Below are 20,251 nucleotides of genomic sequence, written 5' to 3' on the forward strand. Positions count from 1 at the left end.
AGAACAGCTCTATGGGTAAAACAGGTAAAAACTCATGCATGCTGTTAAGATTTGGTATATCGACATTTATCTATAATTCCACATCAGACCAAAAAGGGTTTCTGTTATCCAGCAGGTTATGTTAAATAATCTCAGTGTTTTCTTCTGGCCTCAGTGTATAAATGAGTTTTTTCTAAAGACTGTTTTAGCGACTACCTCTAACAACTGTTCAAACATTAGCTGGCACTGAATAAGGTTGTTCCCACTAGCTAAAATACCCAATATATAGCATCAGTGATATCTACGCTTACTTAGTTTTGTATGCTCACTTAGTTTCTTCATGCACTGGCTTCCTATTTGTTTCCAGGTGCAATTCAAAGGGTTGATTCTACCTATGCAGAAAATACCTTTTGTCATGCTTGTCATACACATCACTTCCTAATCCACATTTAATGACAACCGATGCAAATATATATAATATGCATAATATAAACTAGGATTATCTCCAGCTAACCACCCTGAAGTTTGTATTCCAGAGGCTCAGACTTTTTGATCAAGTTTTTTTTCAACTGGTCTAACCTGCAAATTATGGAGCAGTGCACTGTAGCTGAGCAAACAAGCTATGAAGAGTCTAGCTGTGGCAGCACAAACCTCAGTCTGAATGAATCTGCAATGCCTCGCGGCAGAGTAAATTATCCTGCATGCAAGTCGCTGTTTCCTGGGCTTGTTTGTTTCTGGCAGCCAAGGCAGCTTGGGTACTTCTCTCTTTTGACTGTTTCCCTGTCACCAGCTTTAAGTTAAGTAACGTTCAGGGGGATGGTTATGCTGGTGGATGAGAAACTTGGATGAGAAGCTGCTGACAACAGGATGAAGTGTGGCAAAGAAGCATGTTTAGCATACGTTGCAGGCTTACTGGCACCAGGGAGGGAGGATAAGATGCGTACTGATTCAGCAAAACTAATGCTAAAGTTGGCAGACTGCAAAGTTAATGGCAGCTTCTCTATGTTCACTTCCTAGGTCAGAAATGTTTTACTCATGGATGACATGCTGGTTGAATCTAAGTGAAACCATTATATAAAATAGAACATAGTAATTGTATTACAACTCTTGAACTGTGTTATGAAAAAGGCCAGATTAGAGGGGTCACAGCTTCTTTTAGACCTTCAAGTTCAGGACTCTATGGAACTGGATCTGAGGAAGGACCGGAGGACAGCTGCGCACTGTTCCACCTGCTGCATTCACTCTCTGGCAGTTACTCTAGGCAATTGGGGAAACATTAGTGAGAGCAGGCTCAGTGCAGGTGTGACTGTGTCATGAACTGAACACATCCCATGAACAGGGATGGTGTCTGACTCATTCCAGTGCTGATGTCTATAGACAGTGGTGACAGAGGTGCACAGTGGTATGTTTTTGCCCTAAGTATTGCCTGCAGTTTAGCAACAGATGGCTTTAGTCTCCAAAGCTCATGGGAAACGAAACAGTGTCTCAGGAAGACTGTAGGGGAAGAAGGAGGACATGGTAACGCTGAGCAAGCCTTAGGGCATTTCCATGGAATATGTTCAATGCTTGAATGTAGACCAGGCAGAAGTGGTTTCGTAGACCATATAGTTAAATTCCTCCATATGATTATGATGGTAAGAAGTTGTGTGGAAATATGGTGGGGAGGAGGAGGTGGAAAAAGAAATTGGAAACAGATATTCTAGAAAACTGTTTGCTGGGGGACTGTGAAAAAGATATAGCAGCCCAAACCAAGATGACCAGGAAACAGAAAATGGCAAATGGATTATGAGCTGACCTTGTTCTAGAAGCTGAAACTGTGTATCTTAGCAAAGGATGGAGAAATGTCTCTGTTTCCTTATAAGGGCAAACAGTATTGAATTTGTTACCTTACCAGATGTTTTGCTTTCTAAAATGTGGGATAAATAATGAATTATTTTGAGTCTTTTGGGTACTCAATGAAAGAGGCAAAATTTTGGTTGGTCAGAGAGTGAAAGTAACATTCTAAAGGAGGATTGTAATGTAGCAGCTGTGTTACCTCGGAAACAGTGAGAACCTTCATTAGGCAGGTTGCTGTTAATAAACAGCTAATTAAGAATTCTTATAACAAAGCATACCTCATGCAGTATTGCATCAGACTAAGTCAGTGTGTATTACCCTGAAGTCTAGCTCTATTGGGACAGACAATTAGCTAGTAAAAAAAAAAAATACAGGTTCAGTCATTTTGAAGAATGTTAATAACTTAAAATAAATTAGGATAGAGGCTCACTGATATCAAGATTGCTATGCAAGGTTGTCCAGCTCTGTTAAATTGCAACAGTATGTACATACTGGGAGGGGAAAAGAGATGAGAAGAATTATATATTCTTTCGCTTAAATACAATCTAAAAGCTGCATCAGGTGCCAATGTTTGACTCAAAAGGACCATTGGTTAACCAACAGGAAGGAATCCTTAGTATATGAAAAGCTGCACTATAGGTTAAAACAAAGGTCTAGTCCAGTACTTTATTCTAGCACTAGTAGGAGCTTTGAGAAAGACTAAAGAACAGGGCAGGGATTATTTCATCAGTACAGTAAACCGTCTGCAGGGAGTTGGAAGTTTAGGGCTTTTCTGAACTTTGAATACATCCAAAACACTTTGGTCAACTTTGTTTAAAGGTTCTTCAGAAACAATTGCTTTTTTTAATCTTTCTAGATGTTTGGCATCACAAATAATCTTGTGACAATGAGTTTTACAAGTACAAATCAGGTGAAGAAGTATTTTCTTGTGCTTGTTTTAAACCAGCTGCCCCATAGTTGTTTCATGAGAAACAGCAAAGAATCATTCCTGTTAACCCGAATACCGTTTCGTACACTGGTTGTCTCTTTTCCAAGTGAAAACCCTGTTCAGTTAGCTTTCTCCTCATAGAAAAGCTGGGGTTTATACCTTTTCTCTTTTTACTCTGTCCTTTTTGAAGGAATATTATAAATGCAGAGCATACAGACACTGGCTGTACTATAGATTTATATAGCAGCATGCTGTTATTTCTGTTTTCCTAAATGAGCTCATCAAAGCTGTTTGCTTGATTACCCCTGAACATTGAGATGGGGTTTTCAGAGGACTATTTAAAATGACTCCAAGATCTCTTTCCAATTTATAGATCATCATTATGCATGCATAGTAAAAGCTATTTTCTCCCTATGTGCTTTACTTTTTTTTAGCAACATTAAATTTCAATTGCCATTTTATCAGTGATTTAGTCACTACTGTGTAATCCTTCTGCTATTTTTTGCACTGGATTCTAGTTTTAACTATGAGTGAATGAAGGGATTCTGATTTAAGAAGATACTGAGTAACACAGATCCCAACCCAGAGCAGTGGTTTCCCTCTATTTGAAAAGTGGCCATTTATTCCTGTGTTTTGTTTCCCATCTATTAACTAGTTTATAATCTCTAAGAGGATTTTCTATGCTGTCACAGCACGGTAATGCTTCTAGCAGCAGTGAAGAGTGTTTTGGGATTTTATGAAATTCTCTTGGCGACATAATATACTTACAGCCTGCTGTCCCTTCCATTCCAGAAACTCCCTCACAAGCACATCATTGTTACTTGAGTTTCATTGTATTGAAAATGTGGAGAGGCTTCTCTCCACCTGTGTAAGAAGGCTTCTTTTCCTGACATAATTCTCTTCTGATAAATTCTGTGGAAGGCAGAAAAAATTACATGCGTTCTTTACAACGTAGAACCTATATAGGTAATGTGTTGCAGTGGCTGATGTGATGACACTGTTATTTCATTAAAGCATTTTGTTCCACTGTTCTGGGCTGTCATTGTAACTGATTATGAGGAGAAATGCAGGGGTCTCATGCTTATCTCCAGGGAGCAGGGTCTGAGCTTTCTGAAGGAGCATGCCTTGTTCATTCCAATGTCTTCTGAAAACTGTCGCCATCGGAAGTAGTGGAGTTGAGCCTGAGAATGAGGATTTTCAGACTGTGTTCATGGAGTTTCTTTCCATGGTAAACAATGATTGGGGAATTTTACATGAACATCTTAAGTAACAGCTCTGACTTGAAAAATTAGTTACTCTATTTTAGTTTAAAAAATAACTGAGTTTGTTAACTTTGTACTGCAAGAGGTGTGCATTAAATGTTTTGCCAATGAAATACTAAATTAAAATTCAAGTTTCCAGACTGCAGTGCCTCGGTATTTAGCTACAACATGAGAAGTCTAACTACCCAAAATTCAGGATCAGGTTGCCCAACATTTCTGCTACCCAACCACGACAACATATGGTAGGATTTTCCAGAGATAAAACTGGGAGAATCTAAGTTAGGAGCTCTCCTCTCTGTGCTCATTTATATGGGGAACAAAGGCCTCTAACTGTATGTGAATTCGGATGGATTGAGTGTCTACTGACGTGTGGAACACAGAGGGCGCATGACGTTTAGTACACTCCAAAAATCTTGAGTATACAGGAGTGCAAAACTTCCCACAGGGTTAAAGCACAGGAGCTAAGCTCATTTCCTATTTTCTCACACTCTCTGAGCTCCTCTGTATTTCAGGTCTTCAGTTATAAAACGCCAACAAGGGTAACTACATCTTTGTAACAAAACTGAGGCGCTTGGCTAGTGCAGCAAGGATGGCCATAGAATGGATTTGAGGGAATGTAACCGCATAGCTTTGTACTGAGCTGACTGTGCAAGCATCTGCTTAGCTTTTTACAGGCATCTTGGGGTTACATCCTCTGTTTTCAGGAGATGTGACTTAACCCACAATAGTATTTTTTACAAAGTCTGGATGAATGATCTGACTGATGTGGTATATTGATATATGTTATGTGCAGTAGTATATGCTGTGTGCTGGGCAAGACCGTCGTTTTCCCGACTGCTGGGCACACTGCTTACATCTTGATTTTTCACTGTGTGTGAGCACTGCACTGCATACCACGGTGTACTGTACCATGGACAGTCATCTCCTCGGTGTCATGCTCTGTGGTCATGGGTGGTGATGTGCAGCAGTGTACCAAGAAATCCCCCCTCCAGCGCTATGCTTTGGTGGGCACAGCTTTTGTGAGTGTCAGTCATACCAGGCATCCCTCTCTCCAGCGGTGTTTTTGAGAGTACACCCCAGTAGAGCCACCGCTTTTCTTACTCTTCACAAGTGTGTGCGCCATGTGGTGTGCGCATGAGGCCCGCCACGGATGGCGTTTGCCGGGCCCCACATGCCGGCCTCTCCTCTCTCCTCGCCACAGGGACGAGGGCCTTGCAATGTGCACGCGGAGCACCCTCTCCCCGTGTCACCAGCCTGCGTGGCTGTGGACCTGCACGTCCGCCCCGCCCCCTGCGTGCTGGGCACTCTTTCTTTTGAGGTCATTTCTCCGTCTCACACGGCCCGTGTGTGCGTGTCACTGCCTCGGAGCGCCTGGGCGCTCCCGCGTGCCACCTCGGCGCACCACGCAGGCTGCGCGTAGGTCACGCCTCTCCCCCTTCGCTGTATGTCCCCGTCTCTGTGTGCGTGGCACCCGCCCACGCGCAAGGGCCTGCGCGGCAGCGCCCTGCCCCTGACTCGGGCAGGCGGAGCGGCCGAGGAGGCGGCTGGCGGGAGCCCGTCGGCCCGCGGGGCACCACCCGCCGCCCAGCCGCCCTCGGCAGCTAGCGAGGAGGCGGCCCGGCGGTTCCCTCGCCTGGCGCGGCCCAGCCCCTTCTCCCTCGGGCGCCGCCCCTCTCCGCGCCGCTTGTGAGTCAGGGCTTTGCCGGGCACGGGCAGCAGCCACGGCCGGAGCGGGGCTCGCAGCCTCCGCCGCGGCGCTCCAATGGAGAAGGCGGCGGCAGCAGCGGCGAGCGAGGGCGGCGGCAGCAACAGCAGCAGCCGCAGCAGCAGCCGCCCCACGTCAGCGGGCTCGTCTCCCTCGTCCTCCTCCGCCAGCCGCGGGTTGCCGGGCCGGGCGGCGGCCGCGGGGAGGCTGGATGGAGGCGGGGGGGCCGGCGGCGGCAGCAGCAGTCCCGGTTCGGCGGCGGCCAGCCCGGGGGGCGCGCAGGCGCCTGGCAGCAGGCGGCGGGAGCCGGTGCTGGAAGGGACGCTGAGCAAATACACCAACCTCCTGCAGGGCTGGCAGAGCAGGTAAACCGCCGGGCCGGCCCCCGGCGGCGCTGGGGGCCGCGCCCTCCCCCAGCGGGCGCCGCTCCTCACCCCTAGCCGTCCCCAAGATGGTGTCCGGGCAGCTGGTGCAGCCGCCCCGACCCCTCCCCGGCCGCCGCGGGCAGGTAGGCCGGGCTGTGCCGCCAGCCCTGCCCCAGGCCAGGCTCCCTTCCCCTACGTGCCCGCTTTCCTTCATTTGGTTTTACCAACCGAAGAAGCAGTTGGGCGTAAGGACGGGTAGCGGGGGGCGGCCCGGTGTTTGGGTCGGCGGGCGCAGGGCAGCGCGGCCGGAGCGGTGGCTCCCAGCGCTGCCGCCGCAGGTACGGGCAGGGACGGGCAGGGACAGGGGAGGAATAATGCTGCACATGCTGTTCTCCCGGCCGTGTTCCCTTTTTAAGCTCATTTTCTATCAACTTAGTCTCCTTCTGTGAAGTTATCTTGGATAACTTAGGGAATGAAAAATTGGGCGAGAGCCTCACAAAATAAATGAGAAAAATGCCACGGTTGTGATTATTACTATTATTTTTTTTGTTACGGGTGGGACAGAGGAAACAGTTACCTGTGTGTTTAGTAAGATCTCTTCTGTTGCTATGTCCTTCCTGTTTGACAAGTCCTAATTTATGCTGATACTGTGACAGGCCCTGGTCCTGCAATTTGTTGGGTGTGGACAGGCTGATGTGCATCTGCGGAAGTCTCTGGGAAGGTCTGGTTTTGAATCTAGTGTCTCAGTGCAAAATCTTTTACAGAGTTGAAGCCAGACTGGGGAGTTAATAATGCTGTATTGGGATCTGTTGAAATCAAGAGAGAAGACATCTTATTGCTGTTTTACTTCTCATTATTAAATTTTATTCTCTTAATGGATGGATGAGGATGAGTATCTAAAACTTGACTTTTTCATGTAAGGCATTGCAGCGATGGTTTTGAAGAGAAGCAAATGCTATGGAGAGAACATTTATAGGACTAGTTACAAACATCTGCACAAACCGTTAAAAACCAGAAAAAACCCCAAACCTACCAAAACTTTCTGTGGCTTATATTAAGTGATCCCAAGCAGTAAGAACATGGAAATGGCCGTGTCCTTGGTGCTCTGACAGTAATTTTAAAGTATTTATAAGTAACAGTTAAATTGCAGAAATGCCGGTGATGCTACGATGCTGACTTGTGTGGGGCTAAATCAGTGGTAGGAGTACTGTAGCAATACTTCCTGAAAAGTTTCAGGAGCTGGTCTAAGTCCATACACGGGAGGACATGCATAGATATGCCAGCTATGAGTGATAATGAGTATGTCCGGTATGATTTGGATACACACTCATCTCCGTAAAACTCGACTGCTTCAGTGTAAACACAGAGAAGTCCCTTCAGTGTCATTTTGTTACTGCAGTTCTGTGCTAGATTCACATTAGACTTGTATCTGTTTGTTGATTTGTGCAGTCCTCCTGTAATTTTGCTTAAAAACCAAATAAACACGTTTTGATGCCTAAAATGTAGGTATAAAATGCATGGCGAAACATTAAAAGTGCCGCCCCCCGCCTTTCTTTTTCCCCTGACACCTCCATCTCTTTTTGTGGAAATGGTAAGTCTTTTTATTGTGAGTTATCTTAAGGGTCACTTTCATGTCATCTGGTGAAATTACAAAATAGAAGTTTTTGCTTATAAATTTTGGATCTAGAACTGCCTGTTGTATTTTGGAACAGATTAGATCTTTGATAAGGTGGACAGCTGGAAATAGCATGTATAATCTCTGTATGTCAAGATACGTTTATCAGAAAACATCAGGGAAAAAAGATAAATGTCACTTAATTCTACCATAGCATTTGGAAATTAATGTCTGTTTATTTTTAGCACACTTTTTTTAATGCTGCTTTACCATACGTTGTCAATTGCCATTTTTATCTTCTGTGAATCTGGCTGTTTAAGCAAGTAGTTCATGATGACACGGAGCTCTTTAGCTTAGTAACTTCAGTTTGTTCAGTTATTTTGCTCTGTCAACGTATGTATCAGTTGTTTGGGATGGGGAATCTGGTACAAGTTCTAAACAGAACAGTTGAAACTTGAGGCTTACAAAAGTTGGTCTTCTTATAACATCCAATAAATGAATAGTGATCCAGGGGTTCGAGCATGGTTGTCCATTTGGTCTTCTGCATATTTGCCATGGAGTGTGTTTTCTGTGAATAGGAGCTCAGTCTATAAGGTTTGGCAAGTGACTTCATAGCTGGTACCTGCAAATCCATCAAGAGTGTATGTGATACTGAATGATAATACAAATTAGTTCTGAATTTACTTCATCTGAAAAAACATAAGATTGTTTAACCTCATGAATAATACAGCCAGATGGCGTGAATATAAATAAAATAGAAAAATAAAGCAAGAACTAAGAGTTCTGTGATCATGGATTTGGAATGTTCTTCTTTAAAGCTCTTTATCCATTAGCCTAAATAATTTAAATGTATTTAATGTTAGCTTATGCTGTGTGGTATCAAAGTTGAAAGGCTTTCCTGGGTTATCTATGACTTACTGTGCAGAGTAGGCTCTGCAAGTCTAAAGAAATAATTGTCATTTGAATTATAATAAATTAGTGTCACTTTTTAATCAGTTGTCCTTTAACAGGTGTACGCAAGACAGTCTTATATTGGATGAGGCAACTGAGTATGAATACTGAAGCATAATGCTGCATTTATAAGCATTAACTGAAGTAATTGAAGGCCTTGCATTCAGTTAGTCTGGAGAAGTGCATTGCTTATTATTTTAAGAATTTCTGAGGGTTTGTTGTCGATTACTGAAGAAATCTGTTCTAGCAGGTTCAGGAACAATGTGATTTGGAAATGAGTGACGTTCTTCTTCACCTTTATAACAAGCAGAAGGAAACACTCCTTTTTTTGTTTGGTTGTTTTGAGGCAGTTTGTTGTGTGATAAAGGTGTTAAGGGGACTGGGCATCTAGAACGTCTCCACTAAAGTCTGATCTTTCTCTGGATTTACACAAGTAAGAATGCAGAGAGCGGAACTTAATCTCAACCAAACAGACTTTGACATAATAACACTTGTGTCTGGTCTGAGACATCTGGGCATCTGACTGTCTTTACTGTGAAATTACAAGTAATTATGTTATCAGAATTGAAGGACTGTTACAAAGCATTTCTATTGGGATTTACTTGTTTTATGTGTATGGGAGAGTAGTAGCTTGTGTTTTAAATGGGAGTTGTGTGAGTTTGATGGACAAATATGTCTCTGTAGAATTGTCTCACATCATGCAAAACCTCTTTTGCATGAGTTAATTTGATATGAATGAAATATTTATTGCTTGTGGCATTATTATCCTGTTTTTGAATAGATGGGTAAAATGTTGTAAAAAGTCTTGAAACTCCGTTTGCCGAAGGTAATGTGAAATTCATGTGTGGTCTGCCTCCCTCTCCCCACTTTTTCCTTGAAAATGTTTTTAGTACTTATGCTTGTATGGTTTTGTACTGCAAGCATGTGTAAGCCCCTGGATCATCTGCATTTGGGCTGGGGCTTAAATTTGGATTTGTAACAACAACAGATGGAGCCGCAGCTGATGGATGTTGTTGTTGCTTTTCTGAGCTGAACTGCTTTGTATAAATTATTCTATAGCCCAGGTGTTTTCTAAAGCATTACTTTGGCCTGTTCCTGTGTCCTTTCTCAGTTGAGAAATATATCGTGCTACCAGTCTGCATGAATTGTGCCCAATGAACTTCTTGTGCTTGGGCACCACCAGACTTCTTTTGGGGGTTAGCTGCATTCTTTGAATGTCAACAAAAAGTGTACTTTGGGGCAATTTGGGGATTTTTTGCATTCAGTCTTTCCTTTACTGGGCTTTGCAGTGCTGTGGTCTAGTCTCTTTGCTTGTGTAGTTGCAGAGAACAGTTGCAATCTGACTACTACCATCACAGAAGGACCCTTATTTCCAGTGTCCCAAACAGCAGCTAGAAGCCAGCAGACTTTAGTGCTACTTTAGGGCTGACTTCTTTGGCTCTGTGCTACTCTGACTGTAGCTGTTATGGGAGGGTTGTTTTCCAAGTATGTCACCAAATTATGTCAACGTTGTTTTGTGCTATAGTGCCTACAAAAATCTGTATGTATATTTTTTTTTATTATTTTATATATATTCTGGAGAAAGAGATTGTGACTTCTTAGAAGGGGAATTGATGAATATGCTTCAAACACAGTAATAATCCCCCTCTCCCTCCTTCTGAATTAGCTAGCCCATTGTTTGCAGAAGTTTGGGAATTGACATATCTGCTTGTGGAGCTTTGAGGTAGTTAACACCTCTGGTAGTTGCTGATTCTTCAGTGGTATCGATCAAGTTGTTCTAGCAATGAATTGTGGCCTTTTTACAGTGTAAGAAAAATGGTTACTGAACAAACTATATAACTATGATTGTATAGGTATACCAATATAGCTGCTGGGAGGGAAGGCTGTCCTAGAGAAACAAACTGTTTTTTTAACACAGAATAAACCATAGTGTCAGGATTGTAACAGTAGACAGTACCTGAGAAGGAGAAAATAACCATGTGCTTATTTAAAGTTTGCTGAAATGGGAATTTTTTTGTGTTCTTACTAGAATCAGATTAACACCAACTCTTCCACTGCGTGTCTTTTTGTCTTAGTGTGTCTCTGGCATATCTATACAGAGCTTTGTGTAGCATTGTAATGCCATCCAGGATTTATTTGCAGAGTTTGGGAAGGGGGAGACTGTATTTTAAGGAGCTGGAGATGCAACTTTCTCTCTTCTGTTGAAAGATTTCTGTTGGAAATCTGCTCCTTAAATTTTGGAACCTTGATTATAATTCGTTAAGAATTGTGGCAACTTTTCAAGGCATTTTGATTGTATTAGCCTAACATTCTATTAAAGAATTTACCTGCAAAATAGATTTTAGCAGAAGCTATGTTGTCCCGTCACGTGTAGATTCTGTTTGTAGTAGGAGGCAATGTGGAAGAGAGAGAAACTACTTAAAAGCAACGTGTTTTAGTTTGTTGAACAAATGAACAGGGTTACTGTTCCATGCTGAACACTCAGGAGTTGCATATCTTACAGTATTGAAATTAAGATGTATGACATTAGTTTCAAATAAACTTGGAATTCAAAATGTCAAAAAAACAGTTATTAGTAAGTTCTGTTTTGGATTAAGGCACTAATCTTTTTTTCTTAATCCTGAAGTCTATATAGCAAAAATGATCACATTCAAATGTGAGCTTTCTTTTTTGACTCCTCTCCTTCCTTCACTTTTTGCTGTTGAAACTTTTTCCTGGTAAGTATCATTAATGCTCACTTTAAAAAACAAGCAAAAAAAAAAGTAAAAATAGAAAAAGTAATCTCTTTACATGTATATCCCTAATTTCTTTGTAGGAAAATTAGAACTTTCAGTTAAGATGCACTTTGTCTTTGTTTAGTTAGTGGTTGATTAAACCTAGCTGGTTTAATCATGAACTGGTTGATTTAGTTTGAATAGCTTTTGCTGTTGCCTCTAAACCGGCCCTACTGGGAGAATAGAGAAGGCTGTTGAAACAGTAAAGTCAGAGAAAGAATTTTAACAAGGTAAGAGGGAGGCTGAGAAATCCATCATGCTCTTCCCTTCAGTGATCCTTACAAGGAACATTTGCAAGAAGACAACTTTGAACCTCAGGCTGAAATTGAAAAGGATGGTCTTGTGGTTAAGGAATTGTTTTGCACTGTGGAGATGAGGATTCTAGTTGGAGAACTGCCATGGACGTTTCTCTTGTACCGAGGCAGGTAACCCAAGTTCTTTGTTCCTCAGCTGCTTGTGTTGCATGGTGTCAGGGCTGCTTATGCCTTTGCAGAGGATAGATTGATATAAAGCATAATAAGCTAATGCGTAAGATGCTTGATGATAATGTAGGAAAAATCTGTTTAAAACAAATGAGACTCGGGCATTTTCACGCAGGCAGTATATTTGGTATTTGCAAGTGCACATCAAAGCTGAGCAGCAGTCTTGTACCAGAGGGAATGAAGTGACAGGCAAAATAGAGCGTGGTCTTCCTTTCACCCAGATGTCACACTTAAGCTTTCAGACAGTGAAAAGAAGTGGCAGTTGGCACTAACGCTGAAGCACTTACTTACCCGTATCTAGGTTTTGTTATTACTAGCTCATTTTGCTGCTGGCTTTCTGAATGGTGATTTCTGTGCTTAGCAACGCAATGATAAATGTGGTTAGAGGGAGCACACATGCACTTGCTGGCTCATTTAACAAAACCCACCAGTTTATGAATATGGATTTTGTTCATGTAGGAGAAGTGACAGTAAACTGTTAAACTAAGTAATGTGCCTGGAGTCTTTTTATGGGTATACAAGAAAAGTATTAAAAAGATTTCACCGGTCATTTTATATTTAAAACAATTGTTTAATAAGAAGAATGTATTTGGGCTTTAGCTTCTCCTAATACTCTGACCTCGTTCTTTATGATGTATTTAAAAGACTGAACCTTCGAAGTGAAAAGTATGCTAAAAACTGCCATAAGATTAGTTTTTAATGTAAAATTATATTTGCTAAATAGGTATTATGATGAATGATGAAACAAAAAGTATTGAATTTAGTTCACCTAAAAATACTGAGTTTTTATTTCTTTGGTCCTAATACACTTCCACAACTTTATTTTCAAGTATCTTGGCATGGTGCTTTAGATCTTGTAGGCTTTTGTGGATATCTTACTGAGATGTCTGATTACTTTTTGGAACCTAATCCAGGGAGGCAAAGTTTGCTTAGTATTTAACTGTTGCATATAAAAATGTTTCAGTGCCGTCTAAATGCTACTGCACTTCTCCTCTTCCTTTAACTTTAAATTACCTACTAATTAAATGCCATCTTGGAATATAGGTCCTTAATGACCCAGTTCTGTAGCACAAGCTATAGAATTTGTCCTGGTTTCTGTTCCACCTAAACTTGTGTTTCTCTTTGGATATATATCTGAGAATTTTTCTTCCAGTGATAGAGGATTCTTCACCATAGCTATGGGAACAATTTGCCCAGCTTTAATCACTGCTTAAAAATTGCCTGTTGTTCTTAATACATGTCAGACTTCAACTTTTCACTGAATCTCATTGTGCTGGTTGTATATGAGACTGAAGATATCTTATCAAAGTTAATTGCTATGTGCAGTCTTTTTGGGCGGGCTAGGTTGGCTTTTGTCTGTATTTGGAGTATCTAGACCAATGGAGTTTTCTTGCTGCAAATCAGATCTCCCAGTAATTTTAGTAATTATGATAGTTCTGACTATGATTTGGTATTTCAGTGTTTTTCTTCACACATGGACACCAGAACTGTGTACAGTTTCAGTTGTGGTTGCATTGGGGATCAAATACAGAGGTAATGCATCCTATCTCCTCCAGATCAATATTCCCTGCTTAAAAAGTTCAAAGACCGTTTGCTTTTTAGGTCTCCATCTTTATGTTTTGAAAAGTAGGTTGTTAATTTTGCCTCATCAGTTTAACTGTTAGTCTAATTACACACAACACTGAGACCTCATGTTCCCTGGTGCTCCCTGGGTTCTGCAGACAAGGATCTTCATACCCACGCTCTTCTTAATTCCTGCTTGCTTTGCTTAAACTGTCAGTGGCGCAACACCCTGATGCTTGTTACACTGTTTTTTCTTGATATCCGGTATACTACTTGATCCAGTAGCATGTGGCATAGTGCTACCAAAATGAGTGCCAGAAGTGTCAAAAATGAAGAGTAGCACTTAACTATGTTTTTTGGATGGGAAGGTGATGAAAAAGAGTGCTGTGGGAGCTGTCTCCCTGCAGTGTGCTCTCTTCATGGTAGCATGTTTTTGCATATCCCCAGTGATGTGTCTTGGACTTTCTCATGGTGTGTTTTTGAGGGGGTGAAAATAGTAGTTAATTATTTGTTTACAGAAGACAATAATTTTAAAATATAGCTGAGGAAACTGATTATTATCTGGAAAAATTACTTGGACAAAATAATCAGTAGATTTTCCTTACCCTGAATTTCTCTGAGTCAGTGCTTTTCCAGGTAAATCCTCTATCTTGTAATTATGACTTTGTTGTCACTAGATGTATGATTTTATTTTGACAGTATTGGAATGCATGTTGTTTGCTGATGATAGCTTGTTTACATGTCATCAGCAGTCTTTATGGAAATTTTTTTTTTCCATCTGGGTCATTGCTAAATGCTGCAAAGCCAAGAACTGATTGCCAAAGTACCCTATTAGAAATACATTTACTCAAAGATCCTAATTTAGTTATATTTTGAGGCTGGCTCCATCTTTTAACTGTTTTTCAATGCATTTAATGTGCCTTGTTCATTTTTTTTATTGTACTTAAAACTCAGTGCTGTCTGAATTAGAACATTGCTTCAATGCTGTTAATATTATGAAGCAAACCTGTGATATCAGAAACCTAGCGGGTTCTTTGGAAGAAATTTGTTTTTACTAAGTGTATACTGATTGGCGTTAATTTTGTCTTGCTTTAAATAGGTTTTGTTTGTATAAAAATGTACTGTATCAGCTGTTGTGTTACTTTATTGAGCATTGGATAGGCTGAGAGGCTTATGCAATTAACTAGGCTGTTGTATTTATACTTTTTAAAATGTTTGCACAGTGTCGTTCCCTTCAGTCTGGGAACTCTCCCATTGGTTTCGGAGCTAGGTGCACCAAGTATTGATCAACCTTAGTGTTTTGAATCGTTCACTATGTGCTTGGTGAAACCTAACAATTTTGTTGGTAGTGTCTTTCTGATAAAATTACAGTTTAAAATTTGGAGTACTAGTCTTCAAAATAAGACTGGACCACACTGATACATGGTATTAATTGCCGTATGCTTCGTGCTTGTTTCAGGACCCTTCCACAGGCTAAATGTGGTTGCTATTTTGTATCTTAGTCTGCACCCATTCAAGAGCTTTTTACAACATTTGCAGGTGACTCAGTATTTGACTGAAAAGACCTTAGGCTACAGTTGGGCAGTTGTAAGTTGACATCCCTAAATTAATATTTTTCTGTGGCTTTGAATACAAAAGTTACTACTACAAGTTCATATATGAAGTACATTATTTCTCAGTGACTTGGGAAATGGCTTTGCTTCAACTACACAGCCTTTTAGACATTACCTGTTGGCAGTATTAAGAGCTGCACCTTATATAGTGTGCCTTTCATCAGGTTCCTGAGATTTTATAAAATAAGTCAGTAATGTTTATTTGATGTTCTTGAGAATGGACTTGGAGCACAGTTAAGAATTGTGACAGGACAACTTCTCTTGGTCATTCAACAGTATATTTAAAAGTTAGAGGAAGTGCATAAATACAAGTTGGGGCTCTGTTGATAAAGCTTCTGCATTTATCTTATGTACAGGATTGTGAACCTCACTGCCATTTACAGCTATATTGGTTGCTACATCTTTAACTGAGATAGGATGATGCTTTTATGTAAGGGACACATTGACACCGTGGGAAAATCTATGCACTGGAGTTAGAGTAGTATGTTTGACTTCACCAGGAGAGAGGTGTGTGAGTTTTTCTACCTTTGGAATATGAAGAAAACCTTCCTAGTAAAAGACCAAACGTTCTGCTATTATTCCCCTTAAATTTAAGGGGGGGATGGGGAGGGAAGAGGGAAGATGGGAAATGGCCGATTTATTGCCTGTTGCTGTTATTTGGAGTTGGCAGGGAATTGAAGAAGAGTTCTATCAGGTTTCTCCATACTGCTTTTATCATGGTGATAGAAGGAAGATAATGAACTTAATAATGAAAAAGGTACTGAAGTTTTGGCAAGATGGAGAAGCAAAAAATGTGTTGTTCATTGCTGCAAGCATGTGGGCATTTTGCACTGGCACAAAAACCTCTCCTGAAGGTGTGTGGTAGTTTTTCTTTTTTGTGCCTTATCACAGTAAGCTTTTTATAGAAACTCCTGCTCTTGGAAACAGAATAAACACTTCTTTCTCTCTTCCTCCCCACACCTCCCTTTTTTTTTTTAGTTGGAAGATTTGCCTTCCACACCATAAGATGTAGTGTGGTGGTTGTGTTTTGTTGTTTTCTTTTCTTTTTTTTTTCTTCTTCTGTTGCCTATGTTTTATCTTACCTGGCTAGTAGGCTTTGATTTTGTGACTGTTGGGTTCATGTGTCAAACCTGATCTTATTTTTACTATGCAAGTGCAAGGAGAGGGTAGTTTGGCAATAGAAAAAAGGAGGAAAGAAGAGATGTAGAATGGTGGGAGAGGTTTAAAAAAGGAGTTAAAGCCTCTGGAGGAGGACTATGGAGGGAAAGGGAGCCATGGAAAGGGAAGAAACAGAGGAGAGAAAGAAGCATATACTGAACTGAAGGCGGCACAAGGACAGACCTTTAGCACTTTGAAAAAAACAACCCAAAAACCCACAACAAAAAAACCCCAAACAAACAAACAAAAGCCTGGAAATCGTATAACATGAATTCAGAATGAAGTCTTGGAAACTGAAGTGAGATAATTTGCTCTTGTTTATTAATTTAATACTGCCATAAGAGTGGCACACAAGAAGCAGAGAGGAAATTATAATTTTCTAAATTGCAGAATGTGTAGTGCAGTTGATGATTTTTCTGGTTTTGCTTTCTTTCCTCTGCTACCTTCTGTAGCAGAGCTCGTTTCGGCCTGGTAGATGACTGATGTGAATAGCAGCCAGAGGAAGCTACTGACGGTGTCCACCTGGATATATATTAACATGCCAGACTTATCTTTGCCCTTTTAAACACATTATTGTTTATGTGGGAATTCAAGCATGTGTGATGATGAAACTGTTTTCCTGTTAAAGGTTTTAAGTATTGTTTCTTCATTTCTGATTAAAACAATGAGAATCTGGATTTTTGTAGAACAGTGTTTTTAGAAATACATATATGTAATGCAGCAAGCTAATGCATAAAGTCTTTGGAAGTAATTGTTGCTCGCAAATCTAAATATGCTTTCTTCAGAAGGATCATGGCTAATACACTGCATATCTCACAACATGTTGATGAAACCACCCTCTCAGGGACTCTGTGGACTCTTTACGTATGTTTCTAAGAAACAATGTTGACAAAATACTCTGTTCTGTTGTGAACGTGGCAGCATATCAACTGTCAGGATAGAGACCAAACGTAGAAACTTAAACTTCTCATTTCGGTCAATGAATTGATAGTTCTAAAAGTAAAGGTAAGGCAAACCCTATTGAACTGCAAAGTAGTGGCACAGAAAGCTGAAAAGTTCTGACTATGCTAGAATGATGCAGCTTGAGAAAGGTCTGGTTTCTGCAAAGCTTTGTTTGAACTAGTTGGAGTGGAAGAGATGGACATAAACCAGCATGCTGATCTTGCAAGCAAGATCCTTACTTTGTTATTGTATTTTCTTCCATATGATATGTAAAGAAAATACTGCATCGTCTTGAGTATGTTCATTCTTTCCAACCAGCAACTTTTAGACTATGGATTTAGAAGAAAAATTAAAAAAAAAAAAAAAATTCAAAAGCTAGGAAGAACAAGCAGAAAGGAAGACATAAAACTGAGAACTTAAAAAATTCCAAAAAACAAGACCTTAACTTGCCTTTTGCATTTTTTTCTTATCTGTAAATATATATAAAAAATATGTGCAGCTCACAAAAAATGGCATTAGTGTAACATAGCTGAGTTCTCAGCCCATTGTATATGACAGTGTGAGTTCTCAGCCCCTTGAACATCAGAGTGGAATGAATATTACTAGTGGAGCAGGTTCGATCAGTGAAATAATATTTTAAATGAAACTTGCAGTTGGGAGAAATGCCAACATTCATGTGGTTCAATTTTGAGAACCTAGGTGATAAATTATCTGTATCAGGAAAGTGAAAAATAACAGCTGCTATAAACACTACAGTAAAAACACAGAACAAATTTAAAAACAGATGTTTTATTCCATCAACTTGCACAAAAATTACTGTCTAAACAGATGTGTTCAGAAAGCATTTGTCTGCTAGAAAGTATCTGGTAGGCCCTGTATTCACTTAGACTATATCATCATAATTTGTGTCTAGAACAGCTATAGAGAATATACCCTGAGTGAATTTATATAAGTAGTTCAGTGTGGAATGAGGGAGGAATGAAGAACTGGTTTGAGGACTGCTGTCTCCTGACATCATGTGTGTGTGTTTCTCTACCTGGAAATTACCTTTCAAATCTTTGTGTTGCTTTTGCAGGTGGTGATCAGCTCTTGTTATTATGTGTGAAAAATTATAAATTATACGAATAATGTACATATATCCACAAGGCAAAAATAGCTAGATGAACATGAGGCAGTTATCAGAAAAAATCAGGAAGCCAGATTCTTGAATATAGGACCTTTAGATTGGTATTATAACTCTGATCTAGATTGATGAAGATGAACACACTTCAGATGAAAAGGTGTTTCAAACTGTTTTACTTGTCTCTTTTGTTAGAAATGTTATTAATACTTCAAACACACCATAATATGATAAAGCAAAAAAAGCCATCAGTGACCTTGCATCCTTGTCATTATTACAATACATTATTCAGTAAAAATTAAATACTTACTAAAACTAAGATGTAGCACAACTGTTCTCGTTTTTAAAATTTTAACACCATATTTTCTTTAAAAAAAAAAAAACAACTCATATTTTTCATCTAGGAATACCATAGGTACCTTACAAAATTTGAACAAGCCTCAAATGTGATGCTTACACTACTGAGATTAGAGCAAGAGGTGCCTGATCCTCTAAGCAAGCACATTTTTCCTCATTAAATCATTGCCAGGTGTAATATATATGTTTTTCTTTTCTTAGTGTAAAACTGAGATCCACAAGTGGCTTTCACTGATTACAAGGTGATATTCAAATCTAAGCATTCATCTTTCAGTTTACAGGAAAGTTATTATATCTTGGGTTGTCTTATTCCTTGATGTTTTTAGTTGCGGACTAGAAAATAATACTGAAGAGTTGCTGGCTCCTGGCAATAATTCTTGCTGAGGACAGGGCATTGCAAAACAAGGATGAGCTATGAACGTCTGGCAAGGAAGTCAGTGAACTGTGATACAACCTCTATAAAACTTTGCTGACTCAAGGCAGCTAATTGAAAATTTATACTAAAATATCCATTGATGGGATGTGGTTATGCTTTGAACCTCACTGGATTGCATTATTGTAATACAGTACAATCAGTATCTTTCTCTTGATATGTTCTTGTTCTTAAAAAGTTGGCTTCAACAAAATAGCTTCTGAATATTGAAAAGATGTCAACTTGAAATCTAGTTGATCTAAAAATAAACTAGGGGTAGTTTTGGATATGCTTGAAACTTTTTCTGCCATTTTTTTAAACACATAATCATAATATGAACTACTTATACTTGCCAGTCCTTGACATAATGTGTACTGAGAAAAAAATTTCTTACATAGTACGGTAATCTTTACTAATACATTTACTTCCTGTTGTAGAAGATCTCTCTCTAAGAAAAAAAAAATTCCATGGATTTATTTTAAATTGACTGTGCAACCATGCTGCACTTTCATTTCCACCCCTCCGTTGCCAGGTGCCTCTATTTTCTTTGGTTTGTTCAAGCATTTTTGGACATCCTACGGCATTTCTGTAATTCTGTATTCTGTTTGTAAAAACTACAGCTACAATTCATGCAAGTCCTGTCCAATTAAGTCTATGTATACATTTTATTTAATACTTACCAGGCTTCATACAGTATGTCTGCAGTTGTTCCACACCCAATAAGGAATGCAGTTTAGTGTGCCAAATAAATCCATCATCACAGAGATAGTGAAATCCAAGGGATCTTGAGGTTGCTGATAAAATGTGTGGTTCATATTTTTCTTTTCCTTTTCTTCTTTTCTCTCTCTCTCTGTCTGGGAGGGCACTTTACAGAATCACAGAATCACTAAGGTTGGAAAGGACCTTCAAGATCATAAAGTCCAACCATCAACCCAATGCCACCATGTCCCCTAAACCATGTCCTGAAGCACCACAGCCACACATTTTTTGAACACTTCCAGAGATGGCGACTTCACCACCTCCCTGGGCAGCCTGTTCCAATGCTTGACCACCCTCTTGGTGAAGAAATTTTTCCTAATATCCAGTCTAAACCTCCCCTGGCACAACTTGAGGCCATTTCCTCTCGTCCTATTGCTGGTTACTTGGGAGGAGAGAGCAACACCCTCGTCTCGCCACAACCCCCTTTCAG

The 20,251-nt window shown here is 40.2% G+C and overlaps 1 protein-coding gene across 1 annotated transcript in view; it reads left to right on the plus strand.

Annotated features, from left to right (window-relative positions):
* Positions 1-5,761: 5,761 nt before the first annotated feature.
* Positions 5,762-20,251, plus strand: part of OSBPL10 (oxysterol binding protein like 10) — a gene marked incomplete at its 3' end in the record, with an annotated part of 112,328 nt that continues 97,838 nt past the window's right edge. Inside the window, exon 1 of the mRNA XM_082015385.1 lies at positions 5,762-6,075. Within this exon, the coding sequence (XP_081871511.1) occupies positions 5,768-6,075 (308 nt within the window). The 5' untranslated portion in view covers positions 5,762-5,767. The remainder of the gene's footprint in view (positions 6,076-20,251) is intronic.

The sequence above is a fragment of the Phaethon aethereus genome (genome assembly GCF_964289735.1).
Source record: "Phaethon aethereus genome assembly, chromosome: 2".
Classification (NCBI taxonomy): Eukaryota; Metazoa; Chordata; class Aves; order Phaethontiformes; family Phaethontidae; genus Phaethon; species Phaethon aethereus.